Here is a 17,349-nt window from a genome sequence, read left to right on the forward strand (position 1 = left end):
TAAAGAAATGTAACAAAAGTACATGCCACTTGCAACACGCACTCGGGCAACCGAATAACATTTCTTAGTTTCCGTCAGGTCTACATTATTTCTCCGGTTTCTTCTTTTTTTGTTTGTTTGTTTGTTTATTTTTTTTTTTTGCATAAAAACGCTTTTATTTTATAATGAACGTTCATCAACAGTATGATTTATAGTCTCATTAGAATAGGAAAATGAGTTTTATCCCACCAGAGTATGCACAGCTTTCAACATAGGAATCTCATTCCAGAAGAATGGTGACACTTCAAAGAATAACAAGCGGTCATTCATATAAAATGAATGCGCCACCTTGGCACCAGGGGACAAGTAAAGTAAAGTAAATTCATATAAAATACACGAACATTCCAGAGCAAGATACTGATATGACCAATCTTCACAGATGGCCTTAAGAAAAAAAATAGCGCGCCGATTATAAATAAAACATAAAAAGGTTATATTAAACTTGTGGATGGAAAGAATATGCGTCATAAAGTGTTCCTTGTTACAGTATTTCTACAGGATATGAGAATATTTTACAATGCAGATGTTTTACATGCATAAGCTGCTCTTTAGAGGATTAAAAAAACACCCCTTCCCTTAAATGTTTTGTTCGTTTCAGACTCAATAATACTCAAATTCATAATTAATATACCCTATTCCCTACAAGTAGCCTAACGTCTCGTGACCAGTAATACCTTCCAAGGGCGGACAAACGTCATCCACTCTTTTTACCCTCTTTACCAGTCCCTAAAATATTCGAGAGGAACGAAACTGTAAGCTATTTGAATCAACACCAGTTAACTACTAGGGTCGAGAAATTTTATTAAAATCTTTCGAAGGTTTTGAGGGGATTATAAAAGGGAACAGGAAAACGAACAGCTGAAATAATATTGTAAATATAAAAAAAAAAAACAACAACAACAAAGGAAAAAAAGATGGAGGCGTTGTTCGTGATGCGAATAAGACAAGTCAGCCAGACATCGGCGATGAAGTAAAGAGGTTTCCTTGTCATTACAGTTAAATTTATTTTCTTGTACGGCTCATAAGATGATTCTCGCGCACTTGAATATGATCTAGACATCGGCGATGAACTGGAGAGGTATCCTTGTCACTACAGTTATATCTATTTATTTATTTTGTTATACTGCTCAGATATTAGACGCTGCTTCTTGAAAATGATCCAATGGAAGATCCGGACTTTGCACTTTTGCTGAGGATGGTTCTGGAGGTATAATTTTTGAAATGAGTTCCTCTACGGAAACCTATCCATATCTTAGTGTAGCAGTATTTTAATCCCGTTGGACGCTGTTGTCGACACAGACCTTGCCCTATTGTACCTGATTCATGGCAAGCTATCGCTGGAAGGTGAGAAGCTGACATACATTGACCACCTTTGGACAAACCCTGGATAAAGCCTGGCATCCAGACGTATATGGACGACTCCACTGCTTAGTGCATTAACATCTCCCGAGGAGACCAGCACTCGAGGAATAAATGCATCCGCCATCTTGTACTTGTAGCAACATATGTGTGGAGCTTTACCCTTGTAAGCGTTGTATTAAAGAAGAATCGAGGAAACAGCTACAATTCGGCTTTCTCAAGAAATTCCACTTATTCTTATTTTATGCATGACTATGTCATGCAAATTTCATTAGTATTAGGATATAATAAAAACGATGAAAGCTTGGGATAAAATTGAAGAATGAATTTTACACTTCAGCGAGCATTGATAGCTTTCCTACAGGTAGATTTCAGCATGGAAAACTCAGAGAAGTAAATGTTTTTAAAGAGCCTTCCATTATATTAGAATGAGATCGCCTACTCCCAAATGCATTAAGAGCAAATGCGCGGTTCTCTATAAACAGTCTACCAGTGGTCGCGTAAGCTTGCAAAGCTAAGCCGGTAAGAGTTATTGTATGTTTAATTCGATCCATACTTCATAGCATTCCGCTTCATCGCATTTGAGGTGCTGGAGCTTTTTTTTTTATTCACCAAGACATACATTCATAGAAAGTTACAGTGAGTAATAGACTAAGATCTTACTTAACTTTACAGTGAATAATAATAGTAAAAGAAGAAGTAAGAAGTGGCGAGGAGACCTCAAGAAACTCCCGGGCTTATACTGAAGCTTATATTGGAGCTTAACCTCCTCTCACTGATTACTTCACCGTAGGCATTTTTTCGGCCCCTTCTTGGAGAAGGTGGTGGGGGACTTAACTCTTAATCGGCCTTAACGGGTTTAGATTTTCAGAGTTTTCCTCTTGTATTTGGGTGTGAATTTTTACTATTTTACCGTCAATGTTATAGATGTGTTAAAGAAATGGCAATTGGCATTAACTTTTCAAAACAATTTGTATGTATCGATTAACACTGTCATCAGCAAGTCGGAATAACCTGGGAACGCTTCAGAGAGAATAAGTGTAAAGTAATCCCCTACCAAACAGTGTCGTAAATGGGATCTCTCCCCACGAGGGTAGCCAAAAAAAAAAAAAAAATCAAATATTTGCCCACTGGATAGTATAACTTTGTGAGAAAGAAAACCAAACTTGGTTCAGTTTTAAATCAAACTTACTTCAAAAGTTTTCTGAATCTATAAGTAAGTTTCTTTGGTTGCAAGTGGCTTGGATCAGGGAAGTGAAATGCACTTGGTAGAAAGGAAAAATTTTTAAATTCCCTCGCTTATTCCTTGGAAATGCCGCTAAAAGTTGACTTTGGATGGTTCTCCCTTTGAGAAAACAACTGAGTATATAAGTGGTCAGAGAACATTTTGTGTATTAGAAAATCAAGGTGTTTAGTTTTAATTTCAACCTTAAAAAAAAATCACCATAAAAGAGCTTTGTAAACTCTGAGCTTTCATTCAACGGCCCTTCTTTGTCAGTAGGGGCTGTGGTGAAGGTTCTGTCACGTTAGTAACGGGAAGGAGACTAGATTAGAAGCCTGGGCAACATTGGCGTTATAGAATCTAGAATTTTTCCAAGGCGGTTCGTTAAGGCAGAAATATCAACTACGAATGATTAATAAACCAGGCCAGAAACATGTCTGCTTCTTAAAACTTGAACTAATTGAATCTATTTCTGTCTTAAGATGGTACATATTCGAACAAAACAAAAAACATTACCTTGCTTGTTAAGAAGGCGTGTTGGGTTTTTTAGTGACTGGAAGAGTTTCTGTGCTTTGTTTTAAGGGTTGTTTTGAGCTGTGCACCCGTTAAAGATATCTCCCAATGAGAACAAGAACAAGAAAAAGAGAGTAGCCTAAGAAGAGTGCTCAGAAGAAGATCACAAAACCCTTTCAATTGTAACAATGAAATTCATTTACTAACATTCCGTTTCATGAAATATTTTATTATATCTAGATCTCTCACTTAGTACGCGCGCTCTGGTTGGTCAATTTGCGGGCCGTATTCGTCAGTACGGCCCGCTGTCCGGACCGCTAAATTTGAAAATCTGGTTCAACATTTTTTCCCCAACATGTCTCGTGAAGAAAAATTTGATACTTACTTGAAAGAGTTGCGAACAAACAGAAAAAAACAACAGAAACCCGAAGAAAGTATGCCAAACTTTCAAATTGACTTCCTTCAGCTTTTGGAGGAAGGGCATGCAGCGACAAATGGCGAAGGACGAGCAAGCCGAGCAAGACGAACCGGGCTCGAGTTAAGAATTGGACGATTTTATTTCCTCTGAAAAATATGAAAACACGGTGAAGAAGACAAATTACGAATGGAATTCATAATGCTCTTGACAAACTGCTTGGAATTTTTTTCAAAGATGTCCGTAAACAAAATGGTGGCGAGTACTTATACGAGCCAGACAGCCTTTTAAGTTTTCAAAGAAGCATTCAACGTCGCCTGAAAGAGTTAAAGCTGTGTCTCAATATCCTTAAAGACGAAGAGTTTTGTCGTTCCAGAGAAGTATTGGCCGCCAAAAGAAAAAATCTTGTGAAACAAGGGCGAGGAAACAAGCCAAACGCTTGCCGTGAATTAACAAGCGAAGAAGAAGAAAAGTTGTTTGAGAGCGGCGCTTTTGGTTGCCATAATCCCGAAGCGCTCCAACGCAAATTATGGTGGTTCTTTTCACTCCACTTTGGATTCAGAGCCAGGGACGAAAGCCGGAAACTTTGCTCGGGCGATTTGGAGCTGAAAATTGATCCTGAAACAGGCAGAGAAATCTTGGTTTGACGGTCATTCTTCGTGTCGGCAACCATTGGATCAATTTCAAACTGCGTATTTACTGTTCACCCGCGAGATCCAGCCGGCAGCACTGAAGAAAATGTTGCGAAGCGACCAAGGCTGGATGGCAGCAGCTAGAAAAACTTTTCCGTTGTATTTCCTTCACATTTGTTATTATTCCATTCACATTTTGACATGTGCTGTAGAAAACACCGCCTTTTAGTTTTCAAGTAAACAAATATTTGAGCGCTGTAAGTTCCTCACTTTTCCGAGCAGTTTTCGTCGGATAGTTTCCTTCTTCAAGTGTTTACAAAAGACTATTTCGAAGACCATTTTTTTGTAAGTCTTCATGTTGTTCATGTGAATTAAATTTGTGAAACTGTTGGTTTTTGTACACTTGGTTTTTGCAATGGTTTTATCGTGTGCAAGCAGCCAGTACGATTAATTCGTGTTTTGGGATTTGACGCATGTCAATTATTCGTGGCAGTTGACCGTTCCGCTTGACTTCAACTAGTTTTCTTTGCCGCGCGCCGGATTAGCCACAGAGATATAATAAATATCTTACTAACCTCGTTTTCTAGGTCCATACTGTAAGTTACGAATCCTCGTTTTTTCCCGTTGATTTCTGGCCCGCGCGCTTCGCGCTTGGGCCATAAATCAACGGGAAAAAACTTGGTCCGTAACTTACAGTACGGACCTCGAACTCGGTAAGTTAGAGGTATGTATTCAGTCAGAAGTACATACGACATATTTTGTACTGCTCGGCAGACGAGTCACCTATATTTTAGGTATGGAGTATCCGAAGCAGAAGTCATAGGTTCATGCTATGATAGATTCGTTTCCGACTGTCTTTCTGGGAATATATATAGGTGCGTAACACTGACTGAAAACAAAAATTTAAAACAGTTAAATTACAAGCTTGTTTTACGATCACATTTCGACTCGCCGTTAAAGAGAGCAAGAGCAAGCAGTGGTACTTTCACTAGACATCAGATAATCAAAGAAATTCTTGGTAGTTACATATAGAATAGACACCAGGGGCATATATTATAAGATCCTCTTTGGGGTTTGAAATTAGCACTCAGGGATTTTGGGGGTCAAAATTTCTAGCGAACTTTTTTCGGATGGAAAGATTATGCATGAAACATTTTTGTGGAGAAAAATATATTTTATTGGGTTACATTCTGGGCCTCTAAACTATTTTGAGTCCAGATTACCAAATAGTATTTTTAGGGCGTAAAAAAGGACCTCGCACAAACAATTCCTAACCCCCCAACCCCCCCCCCCCCCCCCCTCCACCTTACGTGCCGGCTACTTTTTCGCAATTTTCGACTCTAGAAATCACTTTTTCGTTTTTCTTTATACGTACTTACGATAAGATCATCTTTTCGTACTGGTAGTGCAAATCGACAACCTAATTTCGTAGGGGGCAGTTGCCAAGAATATTGGTGAAAAGTGGTCGGATAAATATTCCGCTGTACTTGTGCGATTCGTACAAATCGGCAACCTTTCAATAGCACCTTTTAAATGTGTTGCCTTAAAAAAAATTGTTTGTTAACAATCTTTAATTAACATAATTGTCTGTAGCAGGCTAATCCGGTAATGGGCGTTCAGAACACGGATGCTAATAACATTATTGACAGCGCACGGCATACAAAATCGAGTCCCAAAATCTGACACATTACAAGGATAGCGAGTTAATTAGCTTGTTAACGAACGAACTACTAATACATGCGTTCAGCTAATAATGAACAAATCATCATATTATAAAAACTTGAATGAAACACTGTAACACAGAGTTAGGATATACGGAAGAGGGAGACAAAGTATTCTAAACTAGGATAGAAAACTTATGCGCGTTAATTAACGTTAAACGAAAAATGTTGAAAGTGGAATGGATGCTGCGTACTAGCTTGTGTAAAACATTGTCAAGTCAGAGATCCTTCTACGTGTCTCCAGGTCTTGCCACGCCAGGTTTGATATCATGGTATTAACACTACTGATTCGACGATAGTCGTTACAAACAAAGCCTGTCGCGCGACGCTGTACGGATTCCACACAGTTGATATCTTTCTTTGTGTATGGAGACCAGCGACGGAGCCGTATTCACACACTGGACGGACCAGGGTCAAATAGGCCCGTCCTTTGACAACATGACTACAGGACACTATATTCCTTTGAAGTACGCCTAAAATCTTATTCGCTTTCTTTTTCACCTCTACAGCCTGCTTATAGTCCAATTGAGTGAGCTGGTAATGTAGACCCCTCAATATTTCTGGAACGTGACTCCCTCCAAAGGAGTGTTACTCAGCGTGTGCGAGTATGATGATGGCTGGCGCTTAAGGGTGATGGACATGATGTAGCCTTTTATAGGGGCAAAGTTCATTTGTCACATAGCCGCCCATTCCTCAAACTGCAACAGGTTCTGCTGAAGCGTATCGTGGTCAGCCGAGGACTCAATATGGCGCGGTAGAGCACACTGTTATCCGCAAATAACTTAACACTCGATGATACTACCGAGATTAGATAGTTAGTAAAGAGAAGGAACAATATCGGCCCCAGAACAGTGCCCTGGAGGACACCAGATAGTACAGGTGACTACTTAGATGATGAACCATTCCTCATTACATTTTGCCTTCTACCAGTGAAAAAATCCCGAAGCCAGTTAATATTAAACTTTCCAAAAATGCCGTAAAATTTGGCCTTAAGGAGAGGCCTTTCGTGAGGCACAGTGCCAAAGGCCTTTGCCAAGTCAAGAAAGACGACCTGACCATGTATGTTAAGAATGCGCGCCCACTCATAAATGACCGTAATTAATTGGGTCTCACACGAAAGTCCTTATTGGAAGCCGTGCCTGGTGCTAAGAGATGACTGAATTTCCACTAAGATGGCTACAAATTTGCTTGCAAATAATGTGTTCCATGGTCTTCGCGATAACAGGCCTGTAATTCTTAGCATCTGGGGAATGACCGCTTTTAAAGATGACAGTGATGTTTTCATCCTTCCAGGCAGAGGGTAGAGCGCCATCAGCAAATGATTGTTGGAAGAGTGAAACAAGGATGGAGGCCAACTCGAATGCGGACTCCTTAAGAACACGACCAGGACTTGATCAGGCCCACAAGCTTTGTAGTCTATTGTAGTCAATAGTCTGTTGTTAAGAAACAACAGTTATGATGGATCATAACTCCAAGTACAGCCTCGTGAATTTGCCCTCAGAATGATTTACCTGTTATCTGTTTTATTGTACCTTAGACACCAGCCAAACAAAAACTGTCAATTTCTTTTGGTGAGTGAAATGTTACGCTCAGTTGCGTCCATGTCAAATTAGATACCAAACTTCTCACGACGAAAATCATTTGTTCTCTGTTCTTAACCTTACGCCGCATGCTTAGCGGGCGGAAAGAGTTTTTTTAATTAATTAGTTTATTTATTAATTTTGCAATACTAAATAACTACTTAAAATACTAACAATACTTGCACTACTGACAGTGCTTACTACGCGTACAATACTTACACTAAACAATACTTACAATACCTGCATTACTGACAATATTCTAGCGAGGATAGGGGGGGGGGGGGGGGGGGGTTATGTTTTTCGTTCTTCTTTGAAATGCCTATGTAGCTTGAGGTTGTTTTCGACCAAGAAAGGCCTAATCTTGTATTGGTATTTGTTTGTTCGATCGTCGCAATGTCAATTTAGCCCCATACCACTGAAGATGGTAACTTGTATATATTTTGACTTCGCTTTAATTAAGCATTTTGGCTTCACATTTAATCGCCGAACATGTCGCACATGTGTTGTTTTACTGTCATTTTTCTCGTCATTGTCAAACTTCATTGATTAGCCCTGGTTGTCTTTCTGATTCAGACAAAATATGAGCTAAGCAGTGGTTGTCTTTAGAGGCGACAAACTGTTCTCGTTAATTTCAAAGAGTTTATGGTTGTCTTCTTTTTCTTGCACTTTGTCGAGTAACGACACAAGGGATATTAGTTACTATTATTAATATAGTATAATTTATGCCTTATGCACATTAGGTAGTAGGGTTGGTTTTATAAACACCTTTACAAGCGTTGAAACTGAGGAAAAATGAATCTTGGATATATAATTAATCAGGCCCCTTTCCTGAAAATACTAGAGTACGCTTTTCTCGATCCTCAGTGGTTGAATAGTAAAAACGCACTTTTCCCAAAAGGTCTTGTTCCCAAAAATTGAGAGCTTTGTTTATTAATAAGAATTTTTTTTTTAAAGAAAATGAGTGCGAATGGGTATGAAGCAATGTCACCTAACGACCCCAACCTTTCTCAGTCGGATTAAAATTTATTTTAGGTATCCTTGCTAAAAAAAATTAGCCGCATCCACTTTAATAACCTACAGGCTTTAAGTAACCACATAATGTATTCTGGATCAAGAAATCCCTCCTTTTGCAGATTCTGTACAGCCTTGTCATGTAATTTTCTGTTGAAATTTTTTCCTAGCCCAGGAAGTAAGTTGCCGTAAAGGAAATTCCAAAAGGGAAATAAACCAAGCTGGACTGGGCTTTAGCACTAGAACTTCATGTTGTTGGAAACTGAGTAAAGTACACTTCAAATGTCCCGCTAATATGTTGATTGAAGCGTCAAGCATCTGCCCCCATCCAGCCCCCCCACCCCCCTCGCCCCAAACCCCTTACAAAAGGAAAGGAATAATAATAATAATAATAATAATAATAATAATAATAATAATAATAATAATAATAATAATAATAATAATAATAATAATAATAATAAATATTGAAGTTAAGAAAAATAAAATGGGAAAAAAAGAAGGGTCTACCTCAGGTCCCAGTTGTTCAAAGAGTGGATAACTTTATCCAGTGGATAAGTTGCTCTCCAGCGGATTAAATGTACTCTAACCAACGCTTCTGGCAAGTTTTTCACACAATCCCATACTCAAATTAGACAGACTCTTCTACTTTATACACAAATTATAGGGCTTTAGGGATATTCTTGCACATATTTTATCTGCCGCATAGCGACCTATCCAGTGGATAAAATTATCCGCAGTTTGAACAACCGGGACCAGGTGAATAACTACCCTGTACTCTCGTAACTGCTAGTAGACTGGAACCGACAACTAATCAGCAGCTCTAGTGACGCAACCTCATGTACTAGGGTCATGCAGTACTTTTCAACGTGAGATTGTCAGACAACAATTCAACTGTTTTGGTTCAGCGTTGGCTAAAGGTTCATTTTATTCAGCATATTGGCTGTGTTCAGTTTAAGTTGTTAGCAGAGTTCTGTTGATGCTGCAAGTGGAATTCTTTCAAGGTCTCGATTTCTTTGAACGCATTTTCATTCACCAGTTATGATTTTCTGTAGATTCTAGATTATATAACGGTAGAAATGTAGTAAATCTTTCATTCTTTCAGAGTTAAAAGGAAAGCGTCTTGATTCTGCTGAGCATCACAGCAAACAAAATAGACTAGCACACCTGTTTGTTGCGTTTTGTTTCGTAATTTTAACGCTTTGTTTTCTTTTCTTTTGTTTCCTTGTTAGTTTGTCTTTTGGCAGTTATTCACAGAGATAGAACTGTTCGAGCATGTATCGATAATGATTCTAAAATGCTGTTTGCGGCGAAAAACCATACTGAACAGTTTGTTTATAGCGCAGTAAGACAGAAACAAAAGAGAAAATATTCTTAAATTTAGCGTTGTCTACAGGAAAACCAACGCTTGTGCTCCTGGGCTACAAATCGAGGCTTGCGTTATCGCTGCGTTTGGACGCCATTACATTAAATTATTAAAGTAATGCCTTACTCCGTGGTGGATTTACGCGAAGAACCCGGGAGACCCTACCTCCAGCCCCCACCACCCTCCCCACCCCCATATTTTTGACAAAAACCGACGCCCGTAGGACCGAGGCACATATAAATTTCTTTTCACGAATATAAGCAAATCAATCGTTTGAGAGGGGGGCCGTCCCCACAGTACCCATAGAAGGTCTGGATTCGCCACTGTTACTAACCTCACTCGCTCTGGACCATACTGGGGTATACAAAATTTCTCATTGTCAGGAAATGCCAGTTTTTATTAATGTACATTTATTGCCAAAATGTATTAAATGGTAATGGTAATGGTATTATATAGTGCATTTTCTATATACATATTTCAAACGCGGCTTCCATTACTTCAGTGCAAGGGTGAGATCGGACATCAGCATATATAGGCGCCGCTGGCCGCTGTAATCAGTAACGACCTCACCCAACCCACCCAACCAATGAATCATAAAATAGCACAAAGACCAGACTGAGCACACCGGGAACTCCATGCCCTACTCTTTGCGATTAGTGTGTGAGTTCTTTAACGTCCCACAGGGTTATGAACATTGAAGTGTTGTGAGACAAGGCCTACCGGTTTATCGTCCTTATCCGAGAAGACTAGAACGTCTAACCATTTGCAGATTAACTCGGATGCTGAACTTATAACTATTTCTTTTGTGCATATAATATTCAGCAATTACTCTAAAATTGAAAGTTCCCACACGCTGTAAGTTATGCAAATATGTCAGTTGCACAAATAAACTGCACAAATATCAATGTTAAATTTATGTTATGAAAAGGATATATCTATAAATATTTTTTTTTCAACAAAAATTGAGAAAGAAAGCGTTATTTGAGTTGTTATATCTAAAACTCCTAGTGTTCATATTATTTTGAATTCCACAAGTTCAGTTTCTGCCTCCATCGTCTCTTCTCTCGGAATTATGGGATTACTATTGATATTTTACAACAGAAGGGTTCCACTTACAGCCACCTCAGCCATGTATTGTTATCAAAGACACCCTGGGGAAGGTCCTTCAACTGGTTGTTTTCCAAGTGCCTAACAACAAATAACCATAACTTGGTGTTATATTAAACTTCTACATGAAAAGGTTTTTAATTACTAGATAAAGCACGCGAATCGTATCGTTTAAAAAAAAATATATTTTTTCTTATAAAGCCTAGTTTGCACATGTCGAGAAAACCCCAGACGATCGGGGGCTGTTTTCCGCCCGTCCCAGATTTTACCGAGATATCGGGGAATTTGATGTACTCAGTCAGTGACAGACGCCATTTTCATTTGTCAGGGGGAAAGTAGGGAACCGGGAGAGAAGCAATTTAGAGGATCACGGGTAACGAGCAAAGACTGTCGCCGACGTTCCCGGTCCGACAGTACAAATTTGAGATTTCATATGTCGGGAATGATCGCCGACCATCGCAGAAATCTGGGACGCGTCGTAAGAATAGACATACTCCCGATTTTCACAATTTCCAGACAATCGGGGATGTCTATGATTTCCAGGTTCCATTAGTCGGGAAACTCAGGGACGGTCGGGAAACAGTGAAATCCACGGTCGTCTAGGAATTTCCCGGCATATGAAAACTAAGCTTTATAGTAATGGCAATTCGCGCAATCTCACGAGAAGACCAGCTCTGATTATAAGTGCAAATCTACGGAGTAAAATTTCTTCATAACCACGACTAGCATGCGACATAGTATTGTAATCATATTACTTCTAATTTTAAAATCATGTCCTTGTTCCTACTTCATGGGCGTGGGCAATTAAGCCTCTAGACCGTAAAAAGGAGCGGGCGGGGGCGGGGACGACTTTGAACCTGAACAACTTTTTTCAATATTTGAACAAACGACGTGAAACTAGAAGTAATTATATTAGCCGTAATCATTACATCAGCAATACTGCGGATACTTCGAAGACTTTTTTTTTGCCGGTAACAATATATCTAATTTGTTTTTTTAAGTAAGCGCAGCAGCATTTTTGGCCGGTAGGTTTTGTCTGCAAAATTGGTTCAAAACTCTGCATGGCTTAGCTGAACCGTCTTGCAACAACTTCAAAATCAACGGCCTTAAATAGACCATTGAGACGGTAAATACACCTTAAAATTGAAAAAACAAAAACAAACAACAACAACAACAAACTACGTTTTGCCAACGTTGTGTCAATGTTTGGAAAATAGACAAGCTGAGTTATTTCAAACAACACTTGTTCGGGCCGACAGAACATAAAATAACATGCTAAATGATTTGCTGTTTCGCAGCTTGAGGGAAAACTTGACCTCAAAACGAACACTCTTTGCACAGGAAAGCCAGTTTTCGTTCCATCGAAGTAGCTACCAAGGATATATTGTTTCAAAAAGAAAGGAGAAGCAAAATATGTAAGGTACTGCACTAAACTTAGGAAATAGGTAAAGCGACACATGAACGCCTTGCGTAAACGTAAAAAGTTTATCAACGCTCCACTTTTTACGTTTACACGGGTAACTTGAAAGCCAGCTAAATTTACGTCTGTACGCACGTAAAATCTACCCAACAGTGGAAATCTATCTTAGGAGTGGTGAAATGATACAGAAAAATGCTACTGTCAGTGTGGATTTCCACTATCGCGTAAATTTTACGCGCGTACAGACGTGAATTTAGCTGGCTTTACGTACGTAAACAAAATAAGAAGCGACGTATGCACGGCTTGCGTAAACGTAAAAAAAGTTAAGCGTTGTTCAACTTTTTACATTTACGTACGCGGCTCACACATTGCTTCTAATTTAGCCGTACATGAGACCGGTACGAACTCGGTCCGGTACAACTTTAGAGATAATTGTTTCTGTTTACATGAAGGCGGTCTGAAAAATTATCTCATGCCGGTTTCACTCATTCCAGTTGCTGAACCGAGTGGACACGAATGACTCGGACCGGTCTGAAGTCGGACCGCGGAACCATGTAAACACGAACTGATCTGAGATCATTGTTTTGAGCATGTGAAAGAGTGTTGCTGGATCATTCTAAGATGGTGGATAACTGGGAAAATTTGAAAGAAAATCAAACCCCTTTGGATTTTTAAGGATGCGATGGTTGAGGATTTGCCGAGTTGAAACACTGGAAGCATCAAAGATAGAATACGGAAGTATCAAAGGTAGAGGCTTTAGTTTTGAACTAGGTCTTGTCAAATTGTATTCAGAATTGCGTAAGACAATGTCAGAGAAATAATATTATCTCTTTTTTCTCGCTTTCAGCTGTATTCTTTGTTATTAGCAGCGGGCTGCATTTAACATCAAAAAGGCACAATGAAACAGACCACAAAAGAAAAATAGAAACTTCCTGCATGTTTCATGTAAACATTCATGCCGATCTGAAGTCTCTTACAGGTCTCATGTAATCGCTTCATACTTTCAGACCGGGCTCATGTGAACTCAGTAATCGTACCGGTCAGAGTTCGTACCGGTCTCGTGTAATCAGGGCCTGAGACTAAAGTGGGGTAAAGAGTGCAGGGCGTATACGGCAGACACAACGCCCGTTCCAAAGGTTTCCAAAGAAGAGCCACCTTTTTGCGTAAAGTCTCCCAAAACTTCAATTGGACTCTTAAAGTTGAGTACAGACGGTTCAACGGTTTTTGATCAACAAATATTTTGACTGCTATTTGAAATGTTGAACAGTAAATCCTGTCATGTTAAATGCTAACGTTGAAACAGGTTATTCAACAGTTTGAACAAAAATTGAGCAGGGTTCTATTCCGTTCAACAATGGCAACATTCAACGTGATGAACGGCAAAAGAAAACAAACAATTTATCACGATGAATAAAAATAGGCAGTCTCAGACTGCATGTGTCTACTGCAGTTATGGTATAGAAATGTGATATAAAAGAATTGAAGAAAAGGGAAATACGACTGAAATGAAAACGAAGAGGGAGGAGTGGAAATAGGATAGAGATAAAAAAAATGGTTGTAAAAATGTTGCACAGAATACTGGTGAGATTGAGATTAAGCTGGTATCGTTTACCACAACATTTTGTAAGAAGAGATTGAACTAACTTTATTCTAACATAAACAATATATTATATAATCTTACAACGTGAACCACAACTTTGTACTGAAAGCAATGCAGCAAAGTTCTAAACATAAAGTACTGAAAGCAAAGTTCTAACCTGAAACATAGGCATAAAATGCAACAGAAACTATTAATTAATCTATACTGAACTTATGAATGGCAAGTAGCATTCTTTAACCCTTTGACTCCTGTCGTGTTTCCATAGTTTTCGCATAAATTAACTTTTTCCTGCAGCGGTTTAAAATGCGAAGTAGATAAATAGATATCGTTGGCTTCCAAAATTAACTGCATATTAAACTGGAATGATTAAACAAATGTTTTCTGACGTAAAATAATATCGTTACTATTAATCATTTGCCGAAAAACACACTTGAACGCAAAAATACCTAAAATTCACGGCATGTTGATGAAGACCTTTGGCATATCAAATTTCAACCCGCTTATGCAAATTGTCTTTGATTATGCATTTGTCGCTTCTCAAACGCATATATGAATTGACAAAGACACTAAAATCAACAAAAAGCTTTTCCAACAAAACATTTTATTAAAATAAACGATGCATTTGCTATTAGAGGCCAAAACTTTCAGTTTTTTTTTGCGTGCGTGCAAACACGCATGTAAAATTTGAAGACACTCCGTGTTTGTTCAAAGCGAACACTCGCAGTAAATTACGGCACGTTTGCGATGAAAATTACAGAAGTTACAGAATTCTGGTTCAAATCATCACTTAAACTATTTGTAAAAAGCAAATCAACATCGGAAAACATCATTTACCGTATTGTCGCCATTGTCCTGATCCGGAAATACAATCGCTTAGATCTCGGTCAGTCGAGGATTAGCGTCGGCTTTCGATAGGATTCCATTTGGGATTCCAGTGGCATTTACACTCTTACACTCTTTCACTCTTTCACTCAACCCGATGACATAGTGTCTACGCTTCTCTAGAAGCCGTAGACACAAAAAGTCTAAACATTGCTCACCACTTGTTAACCAAGAAATGGTTTAACGCTGTTAAACCTAGCTTGCGTAGCAGTCCTTTCCTTTCCAAGCGAGTGCAATAAACGAACTAAAGCTTCTGAGGAGAAGGAGCAGAAAAACACGGAGGAGCGGGGGAGGTGAGAGGGAAAACTCACAGGAGGACAAAACGACCCAAATCGCCAAAAATGCCCATTTTGATCAGAAAATAGCTATTATACTATTCTGGAATCCATGTGATTAATTTTACAGTGAGCTGGGAGGAAAAAAGCTGTTCTTTTCTGCCAGCCCACCCTTGTACGGGGCAGCTAGCCCGCCAGCCAGCTGACTCATGCCAGCCAGCCAGCCAGCCAACTTGCCAGCCAACTAATTTTCCCAGCCAGCTTGCTGACTTTCCTAGCCAACAGCCGGCTTTCTAGCAACGAGGCACCCGCTCTCCCAACCTGCAACCTCGCCCCTAATCTCGTACCCAAATCTCCCACGTTCAGTCATTTCGACATTCCCGAACCGACTGAGATCTGGGTACGAGATTACCTCGCCCCGGCCCCCAGGTCTTCCTGGCGATGTGAGATTCTTGCAAATAGTAAGTCACGTGATCTTCTGAATTACCCAGTCTTGAGCCCGCCTGTGATTTTGAAGAAAAAAATCTCAAATATACTTGGAGACATAAGCTACTGCTTTTGCCAGGGAATTCGATTCTTTCCATGCCATTTTGACCGAGATGTTGTGGAGGAGGTTGTCATGACCTGGGAGCGAAGATGGAGTGGCGTCGGTCCATGGGGTAATTTGGCTGCGCGCATGGGTGCTGGTACAGGTTTTGTTTTCTTATATTGGCTCCAGGACTCTCGTTTGAAGTTAGCGTGCGTTCGCACGTATAACGGTCCAACAAAACAGTGACCAGTCAGTTTTGCAGTCCACCGTGACCAGTTGACAGGGAATGAAGTTTCCCGCCAGCTGGTCGAAGAGAAAGCAGACTGTAATTTTGTGATTGACTAAATCTAAGATATATTTGTCCACCAAACCCTGCTTAAAATGCTCCGGATCTGGAAGGCGTAAGTATTGTTGACGATTTCTTTACAACCAGGGGTGATCTTTTTATCAGAAATTAAACATTGAATGAAATTAAGATGCAAACGTTTGTTAAAGCATTGATTAGCAGTGGGGGATCACCGCAGTGTCTCCATCAGAAGACTGGAAAAATAAAAGTGAAAAGTGGGAAAGGGGAGAAAATGAGGATATAGAAAAAAGTCCCTGCGAAGGACAAAGTTTTGAAGGCACACACAATGACACAATATAGCACATAAGAACACTTTATTAAACCCAATGAAAGCGGTGAGCAGATCTAAAGAGATGCTGATATAACATAGGTCGGTGATAATCGAGATTTTGTCTGCCGATATTGGCGGGGTGCAAACATATCGAAAGAGTCAAAACCGGAAAACAGTGTTTTTATGGGAAAAATACGTAAGTTTTAACTGTGGATTACTAATTTAAAAACTGAGGGTTCAAGGCAAAAGATTTTACTGCAAAACGCCAATTCCTTTCAAATCCGATCAGTTGAAAATGATGTTTTGTTTTGGTATCAATGTTCCTCTTTTGTTTGTAATAGGCACATGACGTTTCGCACCCTTGACAATATGGCGAAAACAATCTCCAAATGGGCGTACATCAAGTATTTAAAGTACAGGACTTTTTGGCACGAGCCTTGACAATCTCAATAAAGGTTCTCAAAATAAATAAGTAAATAGGATACACTATATTCATACGCACCGCAGCGTACTAAGCGTGGAGCTAAGCATCCCTGTATTTCTTACAAAGTGCGCAATCCCAAAATCACAAATTTAGGGCATGTCAGGGACTTTGCGACCACATTTTTTCATGCAGTGAACTTTAGGTCCTGACTACATGTACATCCCCTTTTGCCCCCAAAAATGGCCATACGTGTTTTAACAGCTCAGTTGTGTGATTTTAGATACCAGTAGAATTTGAAGGTTCATATGGAAAAGAAAATTGCAATTTTGTTTTCTTATTTCTAATGGATGGCTTAGTTCAAATTGAAGTGCAACATTTTCGCTGATACTTGCTTGTCTTGTGTCTAACTCCACGTGAGTTTATTAAAAAAGAATAACAAGTAATACTGTAAACTTCGGAAAGACGTTGAGAGTAATCATCTCATGATCATTCCATTCACCTCCTTTTGTCGGTTTGAGTGATCCTCTTCTTCACCCCACTCAAAATCAGGTTAACCCCACCCCCCTTCCCCAAGAAAAGAAAAGTCCTCTGACCCTCCTTGTCATGATAATAAGTGGTCCCTAAAAGCTACCCAAACAAA

At 39.4% G+C, this 17,349-nt stretch overlaps 1 protein-coding gene and 1 long non-coding RNA gene across 2 annotated transcripts in view; both read right to left on the reverse strand.

Moving 5' to 3' along the window:
- Positions 1-17,349, reverse strand: part of LOC146463384 (uncharacterized) — a 432,669-nt gene that overhangs the window by 234,347 nt on the left and 180,973 nt on the right. The window contains exon 5 of the mRNA XM_085084507.1: positions 10,972-11,043. Within this exon, the coding sequence (XP_084940633.1) occupies positions 10,972-11,043 (72 nt within the window). The remainder of the gene's footprint in view (positions 1-10,971; positions 11,044-17,349) is intronic.
- LOC146463392 (uncharacterized) lies at positions 16,312-17,349 on the reverse strand. The gene is made up of 2 exons (XR_014856927.1): positions 17,270-17,349; positions 16,312-17,232 (listed from the first exon to the last, which is right to left on the reverse strand). It is a non-coding gene; the product is annotated as an uncharacterized LOC146463392 (long non-coding RNA).

This window comes from Pavona decussata, unplaced genomic scaffold (assembly GCF_977016875.1).
Source record: "Pavona decussata unplaced genomic scaffold, jaPavDecu1.1 SCAFFOLD_178, whole genome shotgun sequence".
NCBI classification, from domain to species: domain Eukaryota; kingdom Metazoa; phylum Cnidaria; class Anthozoa; order Scleractinia; family Agariciidae; genus Pavona; species Pavona decussata.